The 22,254-nt window shown below is 49.4% G+C and overlaps 1 protein-coding gene across 29 annotated transcripts in view; it reads right to left on the bottom strand.

Moving 5' to 3' along the window:
- RERE (arginine-glutamic acid dipeptide repeats) overlaps positions 1 to 22,254 on the bottom strand; it is a 341,620-nt gene that overhangs the window by 13,777 nt on the left and 305,589 nt on the right. For 10 of the 29 annotated variants that reach the window (XM_083752394.1, XM_083752395.1, XM_083752398.1 and 7 more), the window contains 8 exons: positions 12,820 to 12,982; positions 11,076 to 11,168; positions 9,780 to 9,979; positions 7,118 to 7,282; positions 5,922 to 6,041; positions 3,469 to 4,838; positions 2,310 to 2,532; positions 618 to 1,341 (listed from right to left, as the gene is read on the bottom strand). In XM_083752394.1, the coding sequence (XP_083608520.1) occupies positions 618 to 1,341; positions 2,310 to 2,532; positions 3,469 to 4,838; positions 5,922 to 6,041; positions 7,118 to 7,282; positions 9,780 to 9,979; positions 11,076 to 11,168; positions 12,820 to 12,982 (3,058 nt within the window). The remainder of the gene's footprint in view (positions 1 to 617; positions 1,342 to 2,309; positions 2,533 to 3,468; positions 4,839 to 5,921; positions 6,042 to 7,117; positions 7,283 to 9,779; positions 9,980 to 11,075; positions 11,169 to 12,819; positions 12,983 to 22,254) is intronic. The other 19 variants (XM_083752420.1, XM_083752401.1, XM_083752414.1 and 16 more) reach the window with 9 other exon arrangements.

The raw sequence follows: 22,254 nt of genomic DNA, 5'->3' as shown, positions 1-22,254 counted from the left end.
CATAACTTCTCCTAAGCTGGAAGCTCAGCAACGCGGCTCCTGTTAAGTGACCCCTGACAGGAGGAGGAGCTGCGCTGAGTCCATGACAGGAGAGGAGACCTAATTTTTAGTGCAGGGGACCCTGCTGGCCTCGCTAATGCCCCAAGTGGTTGTATCAAAGGCATTTCACATCAGAAATGTGCTTCGCAGTTTCTCTTAGGTTTGCCCTTAAAACGTTCCACCGTGTACATTTTTTCTCGTTTGGGTGATGAGGTTCAAGGCTAAGTAAATAAAGGGACTTCCCTCCACAGGTTGGTGGTGGTTCAAATTCAATATGGTCCTCTTTGCATCACACTAGCGCTGAGTGCATCACTTCAGAATGCTCCTGTAAAAATGCTAGCGTGTTTTTTTTTACTCTGCGTAAAAAACAACAAAAGACTTCCTGCAACTTGAAAACTAACACATGAGGGACAGAAATTCCAGTTTAGCTCTCCTAGGTACACTACTTTTTTTTTCATTTGCTGGGAAAAACACTCCCCCAAAGAAACAGGTGGCCCCTCCCCACCCAGCTCAAAAAGAAATGGACGACATCAGGGGCTGCACACACAGCATGGAGCAAACCGCTGCTACAGACTCACCTTGATGCAGCGGGTCCTGTTGATGGAGGTGTAGATGCGAGTGTATATGCGAATGTTGGTGATGATGCGGGGTGACGTTGAACATCTGCAGCCGGGCCAAGGGGTCGTTGGTGAGTGATGCCATCCGCTCCGCATGTATTCTCTCGGCGGCCAGTCTGTCCGGGTAGCTCATTTCAGGCCGCAGCTGGGGGCCTGCCAGAGCGAGTCTCTCCCGCTCCAGGGGGTTCAAGCCCGGGTGGAAGGATGCAAAGGGGTGCGGGCCCGCCGTGGGGGGGATAGTGAGGGCGCCGTGGCGGGCAAAGTGCTCCATGGGGTTGGTGGCGGGGTGAAGCGCATCGAGTTCCGGCGGCTTCACCTCGAAGCCCGGCTTCATCCGCTCCCGCAGCTCCCTCTCCCGAAGCTCCCTCTCCCGGAGCTCTCTCTCCCGGAGCTCTCTCTCCCGGATGGTGGGGTCCACGTTGTAGAGGCCGGGCATGTGGTAGGCCAGCAGAGGGTCGGTGGGGTTGAGGGGCACAAAGAAGGGGTGGTTACGGTTGGTGGGGGACATGACGTGAGGCCGCGCGTACTCGCTGAGGGTCCGTAGCGCCGGCGTGTCGGGTCCAATGTACGGGGGGACGGCGGCGATGGTGGTGGGAGGAGGTTCGAACGACGGTCTCATGTGCGTTGGGCCACTCAGCTGGGATTCTCCAAGACGTCCTTCGTGCGACGAGCTGGATGATTTCTGCTGTACCAAAGAGGGGAGAAGAGTTTAGTGGGGGAACTGAAAACAGGCTCAAGATCTTTCCATAGCTCTCACACAATCCTTCCTTCACAGGGTTGCTCTCTCCCCTGCAGCAAGGAAAAAGGTCTCTGTGCCACAGCACTGGTAGCCTAGGTTTACCCACCTGGAGCATTTATGGAAGGAAGGTGAGGATTTTCAGAGGCACTCAGAAAAGAAGTTTTGATCATTTGCAAGTGTTGGGGAGGCTGCAACCCTCCAGGTGTAATTGGATGACAAATCCTGACATTCTTGACTGTGAGTTGTCATTCTGCACTGTCTCAATAGTCCTCAGCTTGCCCCCCACCCCGACCCCTGGAACAAAATTTCTTCAGCTGCTGCAGTTCCAGGAATTTTATAGCCAAAGCTCCTCTTTGACTGTGGAATTAAGAGCACAAGAAGAGTGGCTGCTGGATCGGGCCAAAGGACAATCTAGCCCAGCATCCTCTTCTGACAACTGGCCACCCCAATGACCTAATGGGAAGCCCCCAAAGCAGAACTTGTGTGCAGCAGAAGAAGCAGCACTCTTCCCAACTGGGATTCCTAGTATATGGAATTCAGAGGTGTATACTTCCTCTGACAATGAAGGAGGGGTGAGCACCGAAGCTTCCATTGCAGGATCAAAGGTGGTCCCCAACCAAGTCCACACAATGCTAATTCAGGGCACCTGCCCTCTGCCAGCCTCTTTCTGCATGCCAAATAACTGTCTGAATCATGCGATCTGAAGTGGAGGTGAAGGGGCAAAGAGGAAATCCTTAATTCAGAGCAAAGGAGGAGGAAGGACCTGCCCCCTCTCAAGGCCACAGGGGAGCAGCGAAAACCCTCACATGCCAGGCCCGTGGAAATGCAACCGGACATCATGCAACCGCAGCCTCCGTTGGGCTCGAGACCCGCCTGGATCACCCCCTCACGGCTTGACAGACAGACAAACCTACCGCCGCTCTTTCAGCTTCTCTCTCACGCTCACGCTCTCTCTCCCTCTCCTTTTCCTTCTCTTTCTCCCGCTCCCTCTCTTCTCTTGCCTTCTGCTCCGCCTCCCTCTTGGCCTTCTCAATGGCCTCCTCGCGCTTCTTGGCCAGCTTGGAACCTGCCAGCGGCGTGAAGTACAGGTCTGTCCTCGCGCAGGAGTTGTAGCCGCGGTCCAGGTGCTTGTAAAACCTGGCAGCAAAGAAACCGGGTGGGGTGCAGGGAACAGGGGACACAAAGCAACCATAAGCATTTTGAGAAGCAGGAGGCGGAATGAGATCCACCCCCCACCCCAACAGCCAGGAAGAAGTTTCCGTGTGCAACATATGGGGAGGGACTCTGATAAAACTGGTAAATCAACAGATGTTGGGAAAATAAATGATTACAAAACCATGCAGGAGAGGGATACTAACCAACCCAGTGAATCAAAGTAAGTTTTTTATATACATGCATACTCTACACACACACACACAAAAATGATTAATCCAAGAAGACAAATCAATATCACAATATGCTTTGTGCTGTGCAATCTTTCAAGAGAACATTCTTTTTAATGCTCTTGAGTGTTTTCCTTATGTAGAAGTAAAACAGGATCTAAAGAGGTGTTCTACAGCCTCAAAATGCTGTACATCCCTGGCTCGTATCTCACAAATTTTCCGTGCACCTTTTTATAGTTTCCATGTTGTAGCAACCTGGGGAGCTTTTAGAAGGCCCTTATTGCTAGGATGGGGAGGAGAGAAGAGACTCTGTGTGATGACACTGCCATTTTAGCAATTTTCCTGTGATGCTGGCCCTCAGAGAACCCCTTTAGGGCAGGGGTAGCCAATGTGGTGCCCTGCAGCTCCAATTCCTATCAGCCCAAGAATGGACAACCGTTAGGAATGCTGGAAGCTGCGAGGCCAATGGCACCTACAGGGCAGCATTATTGGGTGCACCAGTTTTAAGGGGATCCCATGCTCTCCTAAGAAGGCAGCCTGATCCACAGCTGTGGATGTTCAAATCACCAAACCATCATCCAAAGTGGTGGTAGTGAAGGAGTTATGGATGAGCAGAGGTGGGAAAAAGTCCCATGAACTTTTATACAGTACAGGTGGCAGTTTCCCCGAAGCTGCCCACGCCCTCCCTTACCTAGCTGACTCGCTGGCGTGGCTTGGCGTGTCCACCACTGTCGGCGCTGGTGATGGGCTCCGGGGCGGGGGAGGTGGGCTTTCCGGCTCCTCCGCCTCATCCGGAGCCTCTTCCTTGATCTGGATGGGTGGCATTGTGCAGGGCGTCACCACGGGGACGTTCCCAGCGCAGGCTGCCGATGTGGAGCCCGTTGCCTGAGGAGGGGCGCTGGGCACGGAAGGCGGCGTGGAGGTCGATGGGCAGGAGGGAGGCGTGATGGGTGGGGGCCCCCCGGGGACAAACGGGTGCTGGGGGAAAGGGGGCTGGGGAGGTACCTGGTGGAGGCTGGAGGAGGAGTGGCTGGCGGAGGGAGGGAGGCCCTGGCTTTGCGTCAGGACAGGGGGCTGCGCTGGGGAAGGCTGCAGCGGCTGGCTCTGGGGCATCAGCTGCAAGGGAGGAGGGTGGGCCGAGGGCGGGTGGTGCGTGGAGAGGGAGCTGAGCGGCTTCAAGGCTGGCGGTGGCGGGAGGTTGGAGTTCATGGAGAACGGCGAGGGCCCCGCGAGATGCTTGTGGGACGGCGGCATGGGGAGCTGAGGGATGGGGGTGGTGGGAGGCGGCTTGATATGGGGCATGGTCAGAGGGGCCGGGAGGAGGGGCTGCTCTCGTGGCGGCGGGGGCTGCTGCTGCAGCGGAGACGGCGCCTGCAAGGGGGGCTGCACCGACGGGACTTGGAGTGCTGCGTGGGGGTGGGGCACAGCCTGGGGCTGCAGGGAGACCTGAGACTGAGACGAGGACGAAGGCAGCGGGGGAGGCTGCGGCGCGAGGGGGAACGGTTGGGCAGGGACCGGGTGAGGCAGGAGCGGCTGCGCCTGGAGGTTGTGAGGGAGGGGCTGGATCTGGCTGTGGAGCGGAGGCTGGGGGTGGGGCTGGGGGACGGCGGGAGGCTGGGGCTGGCTGGAGGGCACGGTCAGGGGCTGCAGCGGCGGGTGAGGAGACGGCAGCCTCTGGGGGTGCAGCGAAGGAGCCTGCTGGATGTGAGAGTGGGGGGGCACCGGGGCCTGAGGCTGGCTGCTACCTGACTGGGAGACGGATGGGGAGATGTGGGGAGGCACCGAAGAGGGGAGGCCAGAGGTGGCTGGCAGTGGCAGCTGCGCTGAGACAGGGATGGAGGCGGGTGTGGGCTGGGCCAGGCCATTGGACGCCTGCAAGACTTGCTGCTGGGCGGACGAATCCGAGTCACTCTCATTGTCCTGGGGGCTGGGGATGCTGGGCGAGGTGCTCCGGTTGTCCTGGTCGATGTCCTTCGGGTCGCTGCTGCCCTCGTCATTCACGCTGCGGCTGTCAGAGCTCTCCCCCTCACCTTCAGACGGGGAGTTGGGCCGGCTGATCTCCTGTGGACAAAAAGCATGGAGGAAACGTTAAAAAAGGTGTTTAAAAGGGTGTGGCTTATGGACACTGAGTGGCTTCCCAAATGCCGTTTGTGTGGGAAGGGCTGTAGCAGAGTCACAGAACTAGAGGGTAGACAACACTCAGCTATATGGGCCAGTCGTCTGCCTTAGTATAATGGTATTTCCTATATAACAGCCAGGTTTGGGAGTAGACAACAGGGGGCATTCAGGCCAAGCACTTGTTCCTACTGTAGAAATTCTAAATCTTACATGGTATATGGTGTGATCTCACTGGGTAGTTTTCCTGTGCGGCAAGCCCCACTGAAAAGGAAGGAGCTGCACAGCAGCATGTGCTCCCCAGGGTGGCCCCCCCACAAGAACTTCTGAGTGCCCTGTGGATCATATTTGCCTGCTTCCCACTCTGCCACCCTTAATCACAGCAATCATTGAACTGGAGGGGACCATGAGGGGCATCTAATCCAACCCCTGGCTATGCAGGAAACCTTTGCCCAAAATGGTGCTCAAAAGAATGGCCCAATGTTGAGACCCTTGGGCCCCAATATTATTTTTTTATCCTTTCAAGTAAATAAGGGCCCTGCTGGAGCAAAAGGCCAATCTAGTCCACCAGCTGCCAACAAGGATGCCTCTGGGAAACCCACAAGTGGGACATTAGGACAACAGTCCTTTTCCTGCCACTGCTCCCTAGCAGAGAGGGACTGCTGGCAAGACACAATGATGGTTTACAATCTACCTTACCAAAGGCTTTGCCCTAAAGGTCTATGTCAGGCTTCCGTGACCTTGGCCCTCCAGCTGTTTTTGGACTACAACTCCCATGATCCCTAGCTAGCAGGACCAATGGTCAGGGATGACGGGAATTGTAGTCTCAAAACATCTGGAGGGCCAAGGCTGAGGAAGCCAGGTCTATGTCATCCAGAGCTGGCTAGGCCCACAAAAACAGAGGCACATGCATGTCAGGGTCTCTCAAACACATCTTTTGCCATGTGATGGCTGGGGGCTGATGGGAGTTGCAGCCCAAAACATCTGGAGGGAGGCAGATTGGCACAGGCTGCTCTAACTGAGACCTACCTGTGTTTTGGTTTTCTTGGCGTTGATTCGGTCGGGCTCCTCGGTGTCAGATGCTGCCTTTTCTCTCTGTCTCTTGGAACTCTTGAGAGGAGACGATGCCTCCTCTTTTATCTTCTGCTGCTGACGGGAAAGGAGTGGCGTTATTAGGGGAAAGCGACAGGAGAACAAATGGGAGTTCTTGTAGCCTGCCTGCAAAGAGCTTCATACGGATGACAACGGAACAGGTTATGTTTCTCACACAGCAGGATGAGGGAAATTAACGGTGTAGGAGTCAACCGCCCATGCTGTCGCTTTTCAAAGCAGATCTGTGTCAATTCTGGGGCTCTTTGGAAGCCTGTTTGGGGATTCCACAAGGAGACCAAATGCAGCCTCAGGGGACTGCCTTAGGGTGTGCCCATGAGGACCATGTGATTTGAGGAAGGGTCTTAAACACATACGGGTGGCGCTGTGGGTTAAACCACAGAGCCTAGGGCTTGCCGATCAGAAGGTCAGCAGTTTGAATCCCTGCGACGGGGTGAGCTCCCATTGCTCGGTCCCTGCTCCTGCCAACCTAGCAGTTCGAAAGCACATCAAAGTGCAAGTAGAAAAATAGGTACCGCTCCGGCGGGAAGGTAAACGGCATTTCCGTGCACTGCTCTGGTTTGCCAGAAGCGGCTTAGTCATGCTGGCCACATGACCCGGAAGCTGTACGCTGGCTCCCTTGGCCAATAAAGCAAGATGAGTGCCGAAACCTCAGAGTTGGTCAAGACTGGACCTAACGGTCAGGGGTCCCTTTACCTTTACCTTAAACACACACAGGAGTGACCAGCCACATTTAGAAATTCTGTATCAGAACAGCAGGGGTTCCTCAGCAGAATGGGGGAAAGCTTTCCTTAAAAAGTTTTTTTAAAAAGCAAACCACTGTAGGGGAAATTAGCAAGTGTGTGGGGACCTTCAGCCTTCCAGTTACTGCTGAGCTGCAGTTCTCATTGTCCCTCTGGCCGTTGACCATGCTTGCTTGGGCTGACAGGAGTTGAAGTTCATCAACATCTGGAGAAGCCCCTGGTTCTCCACACCTGGGATACAGCATTAGACGCTGCGGGGAAAGTTCCAGCTTGGATGATGCCACCCATCTGCCAAGTCTTGGCCTGAACTCTTCTCTGGTGAGTTACCAGGAAATGGACCGGAGAGCATCCATGGGAAGAGCCAAAACTCACCTTGGTGGACTTCTTCACCGAATCCGCCTTGCTGTCATTGCTTGAAGTGCTGGCAGCGCTGGGGGAGTTGCGGCCGCTGGACCGGATGTCTTCGTTGATGGGGGAGGCTCTACCATCAGGGCTGGTTGGCTGCTTTTTGCGACCGCTGCGTAGTGTCGACATCTGCTGGTTTAAAGAGAAGGACAGGAAGCGTGACAAAGGCTGCCTTTGGGTATCCCTACAGAACTTAAGGCTCCTCCCTCAATGGAATTTCTTCATGGATGCCATCTTTGGTCAATCACCCTTCCTTTTAGTGTCACTGGCTGGTTTTCACACCAAGGAACCCTCAGAGATGGGTCCAAGCTAAGTTAGTCACCAACAGCTTAAGTGACATGGATTTCTCTGGGGCCAAAGCACGGCTAGCTGGGTCTGGATCCAATTCTCAGAACACAAAGTCAACTCCTTTGTGCTCCCCCAGACCCTATCCCAGCTGTGGGCCCTGCAGATGCTTTGGATTACGACTTTCATCACCCCAGCTAGCTGGGGATGGGACTCATCTAGAGGGCCTCTGTTGGCAAAGGCTCCCTTATTATCCTAAGTATCACCGACAGGAAAACAGGACACTGCTCTACAGCCACCCTCAATTCTTCTCTTTCGCTTTCAGCTATGGAGGGCTGAAAGCACAAGGCCACTGGTGTTCCCCCCTCAGAGTGAGGCAAAACGCAAGAGGGACACCCCATTGTTTTTGATGGTCCAGGCCGCAAGGGAAGAGAGGAAGCACAATGATCAAGCTAATCATGTACACCTAGTATGTTTACTCACGGGGTAACCACTGGCATGTTATGTATTTATAAGCTAATTAAGCTGATCTGTTCTGACTCTCCTTTTCTTCCCTGAGAGCAGCAAACTCTGCACAGAGTAAAACCTTTTGCACTGAATTATTGCAGCCTGATGGAAACTGGGCAGCTCAACAAAAACCTGGACCAGTAACACAAGGTCTCCTTGCTCTGTATTTCTTGTGATATTTGGATGCAGCCAGAGGATGGGCACCCGCCTTGCTTCTCAGATTTTAACAGCTTGCCCATGTTTTTCCAGCCTTTCTCTGAGCTGTGACCCATTCATTCCATCGTGCATGTTAAAGATTTATTTTCCTGCCTACGGATGATATGCTTTGGCTGCTGTTTTATTGAGTGTGCTTTACAAGTTTATTGTATGGATTTTAATGTAATGCAGTATCTCCCACACCCCATGATTTTATGTTGAACTTTGTGCTCTTAAAAAAAATCTCACTTGAAGTCTCCTAATGTGGCAAGTGACTAATTAATTGGAATCATCATCTTATGAAAAAAGAATTCATGTAATCTAAGTTTTAAAAATACACCGAAAAATAGTAATAATAATAATAATAATAATAATAATATCACAGCCTTTAAAAGTATTGTAAAAATAAAAATTATTATTATTATTCCATCTTATATAAATAATTGGTATAATAAAGGTTTTTAAAAATACAGAGACACAATACAAGAGAGCTGGTCTCAGAGGGTGGGGAGAAGGGCTTGGGGGCAGCCCATGGTTTTCCTGAAACAACTGTGAATGGCTTCTGCAGATTTCTGCTGTGGCGGGAAGATTATGCAGCAACAATTAGCAGTGTTTCATCTGCTCCCTTCCTAATTTAGCATCTGTCTGGATAACGAGAGATCATTAAAAGGAAGAAAAAAGAAAGAAAGAAGATGAAGCCAAATCAAGGAGCCGACAGTGGAACCTGACAAGGTGTTTGGCAGGTATCTTGATGAGACAAAAAAGGGGGTTGCTTAGACGTAAGCAAAGAGGAAGCTCAGTGGCCAACAACCCCAACCAATCAGTGCTAATGAGAAGCTGCACCTAAAACATTCTTCCACCTTCCTCTGCCTCTGATGGTGCTGGGAAGGGGAGCCTGCCTGTTTTGATTGGAGGGGCAAGTTGGTTGATATACAGATCCTCCAAGCCCACAAACACACCAAGCAGTAAAATTTGGCAGCTTCTCTGAAACTGAAACTACACAGAGGAATCCTGGCAGCCCAGTGGTTAGAGCCTCTGCTCCACATTCTGGACATCCCAGGTTGAATCTTCAGCATCTCCTAGGGAGGACTGAGAGACTCCAAACTGAAACCCTGAACAACCAGTGCCAGGCATTTCTGAGCCAGATGCACCAATGGGCCTGACTCAGTATATCAGAGCTTCCTGTGTTCCTAGGCCTTAAGGAAAGGGCCACAATTTAGTGGTAGGTCATCAGCTTTGTGTTCAAAAGGTCCAGCTTCAGCACCTCTTCTGGAGAGTTGCTGCCCACAAGAACGTTGTGCTAGATAGAACAATGGCCTGACTTGGTAAAGGCAGGTTTATGTGTATGATTCATCTCTCTACATCCTTTTCCCCTTAGCTGGGCAGGCTGCCTCAACAAATCACTGACGGCCAGCACTGGGAAGACAGCCTCTTGGCGAGACACAGCCTCTTTACTGGGCTCCATTAAGACCTACCTCTAAGATTAGCCGTCAGAGAGGGCAAGAGAGAGAGAGAAGGTGTATCACAGGGTGTGTGTAGAGAATATCTGGTACTTTGATTCAGGACGTAACAGTGCTCAGGCCCAGAAGCTGTTACTTTGCCTTTGGTAGTGGGGTTTCAGGGCAGGTCTCAGGCAGCTTACCGAGCCTCGACTCCGCCTTGTCCTCATGCTATGCTTCCCGCTGAGCCCATCATCTTCCTCTTTGACAGGCTTAAACATAAAGGGTGGCGGGTCCACTGGCTTCTCGATGGGGGGAAGCTCCCCGTACTTCTTGAAGTGGATGCGGCAGTCAGTGCACAGCAAGATGTTCTCCCGCCCGCCGTGGTGCCAGTCCTTGGAGGCTGTTGTTGGGGAGTGGACAGAGAGTGTTAGTATTATGAGACATTAGGTGCAAAGAAGGTAACTAACACATACTGTATTTTTCGCTCTATAAGACGCACCAGACCATAAGACGCACCTAGTTTTTGGAGGAGGAAAACAAGAAAAAAAATATTCTGAACCTCAGAAGCCAGAACAGCAAGAGAGATTGCTGCGCAGTGAAAGCAGCAATCCCTCTTGCTGTTCTGGCTCCTGGGATAGCTGTGCAGCCTGCATTCACTCCATAAGGTGCACACACATTTCCCCTTACGTTTTAGGAGGGGAAAAGTGAGTCTTATAGAGCAAAAAATACGGTACTTATATGCTCCTTCAAACTGCGCTACAGGGATTTTACTTCTGGCTTGACTTATACGGGTGATGAAAGAATGATGAAGAATCTTCATAAAGCAGGTGGCAGTTTCCCCTTCCTAGTTCATTTGCAGACAGTTTCCTAGTCTTTCACAAAGGCAAAACCTCCCTGGGTTGTGGGGGGTGGGGTAGACAATCTGAAAGGGGAGGTTGCAGCCCTCCTTTCTAATCCTGGCGGCTCAAGGTACAGCTTCTTAGACAAGCTCACCTAAGGATGACAAGGGCTTCTGCTACACTTGCAACAATGGTACAAAGGGCCTAAGAAAACATCCCTGACTCCGATAAGCCCTTGAGTTAAGGTGGGCACTCTGGCAGAGAGAAGAGAACAATATATCAATGGTCGGAAACCTCAGGCCCAGGGCCCAAATGCGGCCCTCCAGACCTCTCTATTTGGCCCTCAGGACTTTCCCCCCAGGCCACACACCCTGCTCCCAGGCTTCATTCCTCAACAGCCCTATGCCACACCCTCTTTGAGAGATTCTGCCTGGGTCCTCAGAATTCTCATGCCTCTCGCCTGCCTGCATGGAGAGATGTGCACGTAGGAATCTCTGGCTTCTACTGTGCAATGATAAAGAGCCACCTCTGTCGCTCATCCCCGCTTTGCCTCTGGCTCCACCCACCACCAGAATGTGGCCCCTGGAAGGCTGCCCGGAAGGGAACGTGGCCCTCAGGCTGGAAAAAGAGTCCCCGTGCCCATGCAAAGGTGCGTACTGGTGGTGAAGCAGTGGCGGCAGGCGTAGCCTTTCAACTCTTGCTCGCTGTCCTCGCTGTCAAAGTCATCTTCACTGGCTGAACTCAGATCCACTAAGTGCACAGAAAGGAGGGAGGGAAGAGAGAAGAGAAGGGTAGAGCAAATAACTTAAGAGTCAGGAAGTTGCTCCTTTGGCGTTGCTCCTCCTGTGGCATCTTGTTGCAGCAGCAGCAGCAGAACCATCCATTAAAAAGAAAAAACAAAAAACTGGAAGGAAAGAGACGTGAGGGCAGCTTCACGAATAACAGATTTGTTGTGGTAGCGCTTTTAATAGGCTGGAGCCTGCTTCATGTGTACAGCGTTAGCCCAAGTTGGCAGACAGATATTTAAGGGAGGGCAGAGATGAGCAGTGAACTTTTCTGGCCCAACCTAATGCAGGGATGGTTGAACCGGCCACCCTCCCAGATGTTTTTGGATTCCAACTCCCATCGGCCCCAGCCAGCACGGCTCATGGCCAAGGAGGATGACCATTTTAGGCTGCAAAACAGACTGTGTGTCTATTCAAGACTGTAAGATCCCGTTGAGGCAGGGAGCGGCCTTACCCGCACTCTGCACAGATGGAACCAGATAAATAAGCAGATGAAAAGCTGAATGAAGCAATGGTGCTTGACTCCCAACTCCCATCCTCCCCAGCCAGCAGGATCAGTGGTCAGAGAATAGGGGAGCTGTAATCTAGGGACAACTGGAGGGCCACAGGTTCCTCATCCCTGCTCATACATTTTATCCCTAAACCACAGTTGGAGAACCTGCGTTTCCCCCACAATAGGCTGTTGGAATATCTCTTCTGCGGTTATAAGGAATAGGTATTTTTACGTGACAGCACCTACACTTTGGAACTCCCTGCCTATTGACAGCAGACAGGCCCCTTCGCTACACTCTCCTCAGCGCCTCCTAAATGCATTTTTGTTAGATGAGGCTACCCAGCTATGTAGAATATCGATGTATGTTTTAATCTGCCACCAATTTTAATCTTTTGAATGTTTCAAATAGTTGTTTTTGCCTATAATTTTATTGTTTTACTCCACTTTGAGGGGGTTTTTTTACAGTCAAGCGGTGTATAATTTTTATTAAAAGAAAAAAAGAGCTAAGGGATTTTTTAGGCCACAAAAGAAGCTTTGATCAGATGCACAAAGTGTTTCCCCATTTTCAACAAATACACAGGAGTGAGGAACCCGTGGCTCTGCAAATGTCACTGAAACGCAACTCCCATCATCCCTGACCATTGACTATACTGGCTGGGGGGTGAGGGGAAACAGGAGTTACGTGGCACCTGTAGCAGTGGCTGTTCTGCAGGAGCAATGCATTTGCATGTCCGTGCCACACAGACTGTGGCTGATTCTCTGGGGTTCTGCACATGGGGCCTTTGTTCTATGTTGCAAATGATAGAACTGGAGTTAAGTGCAACGTTCCCATGCAAATCAGGGCAAACGTAATCGCCTCAATAGCCAAGGTGAAGCTTCGCCTATTATTTCCCCAGCAGCTTATTGCCCGAGCTTCCTCCCGCGCAGCACAAAACCAATCGCTTGCTGATCCCAGACACCTGCCATCCGCAGGGATAATGAACTGAGAGGGCGAACGCAGCCGAGGGCTTGAACTCCATTTTCCCGGCCGCGTTCGGTCATAGGCAAAGAGCCATTACCTTCTGTTTTAGCCCCATGCATCTAAACAAGAGACAAATGTGTTGCTTTTAAGCCTGCTACTTACAGAATTCGCTGGAGGGGGGCCTGGAGGGAGCATTCACTGGAGTGGAAGCCGTTCGGGTTTTAATTCTCCGGAACACTGCTTGCCTCCGATGCCTGCGGTGAGCCCGGGAACTGGCCGCTTCAGGGGTTTTCTTCCAGTAGTAATAGAAGGTGATCAATTCTCCCTGGAAAAGGAGAAAGAATCACAAGGTTTGTCAGAGTAGCATGCGGGCTTCCCAGAGACATTCGGACCACCAATTCTGGGAACAGAGAGATGGGCAAGCAGATTTAATCTTACCTGGCAAAGCTGTTCTTATGTTTAAATGACCCAGGAAAAGAGAAAAAGTGCAGGGGTTTGGGGTTCATTTATCAGTGGGTTGCATCTGATGCTAGCCCTACTCTAGAGCACACCCACTGAAATGAAAGGCCACGACTAACTTAGGTTCATTAACTTCAATGAATGTGGAGTAGAACTTAGCCGGACACAACCCTGAAATGGGAAACAGATGATCCAAGAAGCTGACTTATACCAGGCCAGACTATTTCCCCACTTAATCTTGCATTGCCTTTGCCAGCCTGGTTTTGGGCTGGGACCGAGGGGAGCTGACACCAGCTCCTTCAGGGAGAGGCGATTCCCACGACCACATATCTGATCCTCACGGCTAGAGATGTTGGGGAATGAACCTGGTACCCAAAGGGGTGGCTGGAGTGTGTTGGAGAATTGAAACACAGCTGCTTTCAAGGGGCAGGTGGCCATGGAGCACTCCTGTCCCCAGTGGGCGCTAATGATATCACTGCTTTCTTGCTAAGGTAGCAGATAAATGAGGCAAATAGCTTCACCGTCTCTGCAAGGGGAATCTGCACACTCCGGTTGCTCTCTCCACATCAAGATGCTTCCACACAAGACTGAGCGTGGCAGCAACCCAGCACGGTGGAGAGGGCAGGTTGCATGGGGAAGAACCATGCTGCCAAAGGATATTGTAAAAGGAACACAAGGTTGTTATAGCCTGCCGAAAACCACAAGAGTCAACCTAAGAGGGGTCTGCAAAGTTAAAACCAGCTGTGAGCTAGATGTCACTGGTGTGTCAGAGGTGGAAAAAGCAGCCCTAATGCAATTATATTTCATTGTTTCATGTAAGCCGCTTTGGAGAGCCATTTGAAGTGAAAGAAAGACAATAAAGATTTTTTTATTTTAAAAAAATTGATCGTCCAAGGAAGTCTCTGCAGAACAGTGCCGAGTTTTTTGGGCTGGGATGGAAAATTAGAAGACTTGGCATAGGCCCCTGCCCCAAATGATATTATGCAAGGTAGTCATGCTTCTTTTCCTTTTACAAGCTGGTACTTAGATTTTACTGTTTGGTATTGGAGGGCATTACCATCACAAAAGGGAGGAACACACAGCTTTATGCTATATATGGATATTAAAAAATAAGCCACCCTAAGCCTCGTGGCTGGGGGAACACACCTGAGATTAAAACATATTAAAGACAAGGCTACAGCCACAGCACCCGAAACTGTATTAAAGCAATCTATTCTTTTCTAATCTGAATATATACAGCCACGTTAAGATAATTAGGCAGTAAAAGCGCATGCCAAGAGAAGTCTGTGATAATTCCGCAGCGTAATGAAGCTGGCTTACGTTCAAAAACTGGAGTAGATGATATTCAAACTAGCAGATGTAATGTCAAGTTAAAGCGCAGTGTGTGGTTTTAATCTCCTTTCGCTTTGCTTTGAAACCCCATCATTTCCGAGCGGCTTGTCTGCCTCAAGGGTAAAAGGCGCTGCCTCTTTCAAGTTGCAAAGGGAACGGGAGGTGTTCTAAGGAAGCCTCTTGAAAGCCAGCCTCAGAACAAATGCACCTCAATTGCCCACAAGAGAAGGTGCTGGCGGGGGGGGGGGGAGGTCCCTCTTTGAACCTATATGCGATCTAAAAATTCCTATAAACCTCAACCCTTTATGCTCCCTGGGTCACGTCTTGCGGGTCTGTGCACGAGTGAAACTCCCAGCCACAGACGGAAGGCCAGCAGCGGTACCACTAAGTGGAAATGTGAACCTGGAAAGCTCCTGCGAGGGGTTGGCAACATGGCTTCAGGCTTTTGGAAGACGAGAAATGTGACACCAGGAGCCGTGGATAAACAACAGGGAAGCATTTGATTTTGGAAAGAATTCAGCCTTGTTCTGTGTCTTACATAAACTCTTGGCACCTACTGACCTAAAGGAGTGTGTGTGTGTGTGTGTGTGTGTGTGTGTGTGTAGGGGAAGGGCCACAGTTCAGTGGCAGAGCAACTGCTTGGCATGTAGAAGGTCCCAGGTTCTGTCCCCAATGGCATCCCCAGGTAGGGCTGGAAGAGACCCCTGCCTGAAACCCTGGAGAGCCGCCGCCAGTCAGTGTAGGCAATGCTGAGCTAGATAGATCAGAGGTCTGACTCAGTTTCCTATGAGTGTGTGTTTGTGTGCTAGCTGTGACTACGTAAGCAAGCAGAATGGAAAATAGGCATGAACATTCATCGGTAGGTATGGAGACTGTGTACGGCACAGCATTACGAACAAGGGATTCTACAGATTGGAGATTGTGCATTTTTGCAAGGCAAACACTAACTGTGAGTGGTAGCCAATGTCAGTCCTACTCAGAGTAAACCCACTGAAATTAATCTCCATTACTAACTTAAGAGATATTAATTTCAATGGGTCTACTCTGAGCTGAACTTAGATGCAACCCTATACTGCAGCTATACATTTGCAAAGCATTTTAAAGTTTTCAAAGGTCTTCATTATCTACTTCGGATCCTGACAACAACCCTGTAAGGTAAGCTGGTAGGGATGCTGAGGCTGAGATTTAAAGAGTGAGTTCGTTGCATCGGTGAGATCTAAACCAGAGACCTCCAGAGTCAGTCTCTAGGCTACTGTGCTGTGCATCACTGTGTACATATGTTCCCCAGGGCAATGTGTAAAATTGAGGCAGACACTATGGATGTTAATAGAGTAACTAGAAAATGTAAGAAGGGCATCCAGATAATTCAGTTTCCTTGAAACCTGCTGATAACCGTCCACTGTAACCAACCAATGTGCAAAAAACCACACACAAAAAACAACCACCTTTAAAGCTGTCAGTCTTGGCATACCACTCATATCTAAAAGCACAATGCTTAATGTTTATATACATAAAGTATGGATATTACTGACAAGCAGCCCTTGAACACAAGGTAAAACAAATCCGCATACAACTGAGCTCTTGAAGGAGCTGAATCATGGAATTTTCAGGGCGTCATTTGCAGAAAAGCAGCAAAAGCAGGGGGGTTGGGTGGGGCAGGGCAGAGATCAGCCCTGATTAAGCCCCCAACAACTTAACTGTATCTGGGATGGTCTGGAGATGGGTGCCCTGAGACAATGGTCCTAAATACGGCTCCGATGAGTATGAATCTAGATCACAGTTTGGCCCCAACCATGTTACTGTGCTATTTGGGGGAGGAGGAGAGAGATTGGGATGGATTTCGCTATTGTTTAGCCCCCACCTCCATAATTCCTTACAAGCCTGCAACTTTTATCACCCTGTATTCTCACAATATTTTAAAAACAGCAGCCAGGCTCTTAAATGCTTATGTTATGTTCCTGCTCAACGTGGGAAAGTAGAGAGGATGGAGATACTGGTGGCGGAAACAGTGCACGTAACTCTGTGCCCACAACACATTTTATGCCCTCGCATGTTCTTTGAGCACCTGAACAGGACTTTTCTCAAAATGGCTAACTAAATGCTTCTGGGAAGCCCACAAGCAGGCCCTGAGTGCGACAGCAGCACTCTCTGCATCGGTGATACCCATGAACTGGTATTCAGAGGCATAATGTCTCAAACAGTGGGGACACAGCTATCATGATTAGTGGCCCCATTTAAAGCTGTCTACGTTGTATGTACTATCACTACATTCTGCAGTAGCAAATTCCATAGTTTAACCACTCACTGTGTGAAAAACTTTCTGTTGCTTGTCCTGAATCTCCCTGCAGTCCGCCTTCATTGGACAGTCCCAATGAGCTTTGGTATTAGGAGGGTGGGAGGAAAAGTTCTCTCTGTTTTCTCCATACCCTGCATAATTGTATTGTTTTATTCCAAGTACAGTTGCACCACAGATTCCAAGGTATCAGCAGGTTTTACTTTTAATCCCTTTCCTAACAGACTCTCTGACACCTGCTGCATGCTGGGCTGACATTTTCATCCGCTACCAAGGACAATCCCAATATCTTTTTCCTAGTCCACCACTGCCAATTGGTGCCCCATGACTGTATATATGACATTGGAAAAGCTGAGGTGGAACAAGTGGGGCTGAGGATGCCAACCTTCACACATTCTTTAGGTACCTGCCAGCAGGTGTTATGTCATTGAGTGATGTGTTACATGCATGTGTGGATAAGCGCCCCCCCCCCCCCGGTTATCCTGCAAAAGCTGGAATGATAAAAGCCCTTAATGAAGATTAGGCTGACCTACAATTACAGAACTGTAGTGTTGGAAAGGACTCCACGAGTCATCTAGTCCACCCCCTGCAATGCAGCAATCACAGTTAAAGAATCCTTGGCAGATGGCCATCCAACCTCTGTTAAAAATCTCCAGTGGAAAAAAGTCTACCACCTTCCAAGGGGATAATGTAAATTTGGAGAACTGTGAGAGTGATACTCTTTGAAACACATAGGGTTCTTGTGAACACGCTACATAGGGTGACTATCACATACTTGAAACTTTCAAGTCTTATTTTAAATGTATTATTGTTTTTGCGTTTTTAACAGTGCCTAATTATCTGATGGGACGCGGGTGGCGCTGTGGTCTAAACCACTGAGCCTTGGGCTTGCCGACTGGAAGGTTGGCGGTTCGAATCCCTGTGACGGGGTGAGCTCCCGTTGCTCGGTCCCAGCTCTGCCAACCTAGCAGTTCAAAAGCACGTCAAAGAGCAAGTAGATAAATAGGTACTGCTCTTGTGGGAAGGTAAACGGCGTTTCAATCGGCTGCTCTGGTTTTGCCAGAAGCGGCTTAGTCATGCAGGCCACATGACCCAGAAAAACTGCCTGTGGACAAACGTCAGCTCCCTCGGCCTATAAAGTGACATGAGCGCCACAACCCCAGAGTCGTTCACAACTGGACTTAACTGTCAAGGGTCCTTTCCTTTTTAAAATTATCTGATATGTAAATTGCCTTGAGACAGTTATAAGGTAATAAATGCATGTATTACACACATTTCTGAACAAGTCACCCTGCAAGGTCACCATGAAAATCTAGAATAAAAACACTTAATGAATGATTATTAGGATTACCTCTCTGAAAACGTAAGTTTGTGAATTGTGAGAAAAACCCTCAATCCATCTCTGAAACCCTAAATACACACAAACACATTATGCACACATTAGAAACCTCTGCCAGCAGGCTCAGTGGCACACAAATCCCACCCCAGGCTTTCCTAGTGGCCTCTCCTATCAAAGGCTATCATGTCTAGCAAAGGAATTAAATGCAGGAGTGAAGTGAATCGGAGAAGATTAGCAGCAGCATATTGGTGACTGCCTGGGTGGCAGGAGCTTGAGCACAAACAAAAGGACAAGCTGAGAAAGCTTTGGCTCTCCAAACAGGGGAGGCAAAACAGCTCCCGGCTTCACTGTGAGGGAGAGTCTAAGTCAATTGAACTTTAATCAAACATGCATAGTGTGTGCATGCCACTGAAAGCCCATCCATCGTGCATAAATTCAGGGAACAAAAAGCAGCTGCAGAAATCAATAGCCTACTGAAACATTAACACCGGCAATCATTGATCAAAAGGGCCCTTTATAAAAAGGGCTGCTTTGCAAATTAGCCAGTGGTGTCAGTGTATGGGTTGTTGTTTTTTCCTGCCCACAAGCCAACACAGGAACAGGCATGGACAAGCCTTGCAAAGGGCATTTTTGTTCCTTGCTGATCTCACATGGAAGGAGCCTTCATTGCCTATTTCTTCCTATCTCTGTGCTGCAACTATGGCTAGCAAGACAAGACAGGATGATTTGCCACCCGGTTCCAGGACCGAAGAGAGACCAAAATTGCCACAATGAATCTTTGTGTTCAGCACAGTTTTTCTAGCTCCAAAATATGCTCCCAGTCAAGCCAGCTTACCTTTAGTCTTTTTTTCTTTTCTTTTTAAAATATTTTCATGGCAGTGACTGAGTGCTCCCAGGCAAGAAATACATCAAAGTCACTTGTGAATAAGCCTCAGCATCAAGTGTGATTTTGTTCCGATTTCACCCTAGCCATCTCGCCATGGACAAGAAGGGCTGATACTCAGATTGGAATATACTCTCCAGCCCTCTTCCATTGTGATGGGAAAGGCCTTCATCTACCAACCGCAAAAGATTTCTCCCAATTATGACTCTGTTCTACCTTTTGTTCAGATTCTGTCCCAATGCCCTCCCCTTTATGCTGTGATTAATGGGCCACCTTGGGAGCTCTCTGCAGCTTTGGGGGAAATGGGTAGGGATGGTGGACCAAGGAGTCAGCAATGGAGCATGCAGCCCCAGCGCTTCACAGATGCCACTAAATCAGGGCTGGAGAACTTGTGTCCTCCAAATGCTGCTGGAGCAGATGGGAGTTGGGAATCCAACAACATCTACTGGAGTTAGGAATTCACCTCCCCTGCACTAAATGATCCCCCACATGCCCTGGTGATTTCGGCCATGAGACATTGGCCATTGCCCAATCTTAGAACCCTGCTACAGGTGAGCGGGACTTGCTGTTCGGTGCCATCCACCACATCCCATGAGGTCCCTGTGACATGAAAAGTGGGCATAGGCCGCCCTTGTCACACACTATGCAGTGATGGCCGTGTGACACAGGGTGGCAACGTCGACAAAAATGAACCTCATTTTCTGAGCTCTAAAATAAGAGACAGATAAGAATGGGGGAAGTTCCAACACTTCCATCCCCGTCCCCCCGTCCCCCAAAAAAACCACCCAGCTGATCATCACTGCTGGTCAATATACCATTTCATAAGCAGAAAGAGCAAGTATTTCATGTGGTGAGAGATTATGCTTATGTGTGGTAAGGCAGTATCCAGGATGATGATGTGTGCTCAATTATAGAGGATGTGGCCTGCTAGAGGATGAAATTCAGTCAGTGAGGCCATTTTCTTTTTTTTTTTAAGAAACAATGTCTACCTGTCAATCAACTGGTGCCACTTCAACAGGTAAACGACAACAGGTTTGATTGTGTTTTGGCTGTGCAGGTTAATTCCCTAGATGGGAACACAAGCAGAGCAAAAGCCCAATGCAGGGCTGTTTGAAAGCCCTTTTGCAAACAACCCCTTGCTGGTCTCAGTGGCATCACATCAAGGAAGAAAATAAAACACCTAGGACTGAGACCTACAAGGACAAGGGAAGGCTCAGCACTAAAGATGTCAAAACATGCACAAACACAACACTGTATCGTAACTCATCCCCACATCCCAGGCACTGCTCCAGGCAGATGCATTTTCCAGCCTATCTGGAGGTGCCGGGGATCAAATCTATTCAGCTAGCTGTAGTCCTTCCCCAAGGGGGTGCTGTTCTACAGCAGATGCAACATTTGCTTAATTCAGCCCCTATTTTTCATGATAAGAGTGTAGGATTCACTTCTTCGTTTCTCTGTGACTAAATTAGATGTGAAACATTTTAATGCCACCCCTCTGCTTGAGGCGGCCTACAAAAGCATAAATAGAACATTATAATCCTCCAAACAGGTGCAATGTTTGTTGGTCTTTAAGGTGCTAAAAGGCTTCTGGTTTTTGTCCACCTCCATTTTCTGTTTTTAAGTGCATCATGTAATCTGCCTGGAACAATGAAATGCAGGGTCAAGCGGTGTTTTTTTTAAATAAAACTACTCCACCTTGAGCAATTCTCGGCTTTAAGTGTTGCCTGCCTTGCTTTCTTGCACCTCCTTATCCTTATCGGTGGTTTCTCAAATGGAAAATACACAGTACAAGCTGTGCTGGTGCGTTTATGTTTCAAGTCTTGCCTTAGGTAAACACAGGATTAACAGTGTGTGCTGCGGAATCTAAGGGGCTGGAACGGAAGAATCACACACACACACACACACACACACACACACACACACACACAGCCCGCCACGTGAATGCATCAGCTTACCTTTCAAGTACCTCTTATGGCATCACAGAGCAAACAAGTCCCTAATAATTGCTCTTTAATTTCCCGAGGGCATAACTCTACCAAAAGGAGGAGGGGAAGAAAAGCAGAGAGAGGTTGAGATGCAATACGCAGCCATAATAAGACTCAGCAACCAGTCAATGGATATAGTGATCACTGCTGGATGATACCAGAAGCATCATGGTTCAAGTTAAAAGAGGGAAGAAGAGACAGTGAATTTCTGGAATGACCTGGAATAAAAGGTTCTGCACTTATTGGCTCCTGTCAGTAAAAATCATACGTCTGGCGGGAAGAATCTGGGTCTGGCTTGGGACGAGGAGGGCTCTCCAAGGCAGGAAAAATCGACCAAGGAAGCAGCTCTTTCCCCACCCGTTTAAATTGTTCTGCAGATATCCTTCTGCATTTATTGAGCATTCTCTTTCTTTCTCTCCAAACCGGGAGAGAAACCCATCAACATTCATAGTAAATAAAGACTACCTTGGTTAATAAACTCTGAAGATTGAAGTTTGAAAGCTGTGTGACTGAGGCAGAACTGCAGCGAGCAAGGTTGGCAATTTCCTGGGGAAAAACTGAATCTAGTAATGGATATTAAGGAAGCCTATTCTGTCTTTCGGTTACAGTTCTGCAAATATGAGGTCTTCTTAAAGAGCTTCAGATCAAACCACATTGCCGTGGGGACAGCTGCTGCCTCACCCAAAACAAAACCCCGAAAGTTAACTTTCAGGTTAATGGGGCCTTCAGGCCAAGCACCCCTGTAGACCTCACAGTGGCCAAAGAGATACCTGTGGGAAGACCACAAGACCTGAGCAGAATGCCACTCTTCCCCGCCACTTGATATTCAGATGCAATGGGGACAGAAAATAGCCATCAGGTATCATGGCCAGAATAGGAGATTTATCCAGTTCCTGGTGGGTTGTGATACATAGGTGATGGCCGTGCTTGGCTTGGCAGGTCAACAAGTTGGCCAGGCCTCCTCTGGATTTAGCAAACTGCCTTGCAGGCCCAAGGAAGAAGAATGGAGGAAGTCAAAGGGCAACCAACTTTACAAACCAATTTGTGCTCTTTCAGTGGCAGCTTCAGCCTCGTTTCATTAAGGGGTGATGGTCCTGAGCGTTATCCCCACTTTTTCCTTCACCCACGAGCGTCTGTCAGTGGTGACAAATAGTTTTGTGCCTGTTCTAATTAAGCAGCAAGTCTCAGCAGATTGCACAGCAGGGCTGATTAATGTCCACCCTGGGTCTGTGGGGACTCCGCACATCCCCAGAAATATCTTACTAGGAGTATAAAAAGAGGCATTTAAAGAAACAATTAAGATTTC

Source organism: Podarcis gaigeae, assembly GCF_964106915.1.
Source record: "Podarcis gaigeae genome assembly, chromosome: 8".
NCBI lineage: Eukaryota > Metazoa > Chordata > Lepidosauria > Squamata > Lacertidae > Podarcis > Podarcis gaigeae.
This window is presented reverse-complemented; position numbering and strand designations above follow the sequence as displayed.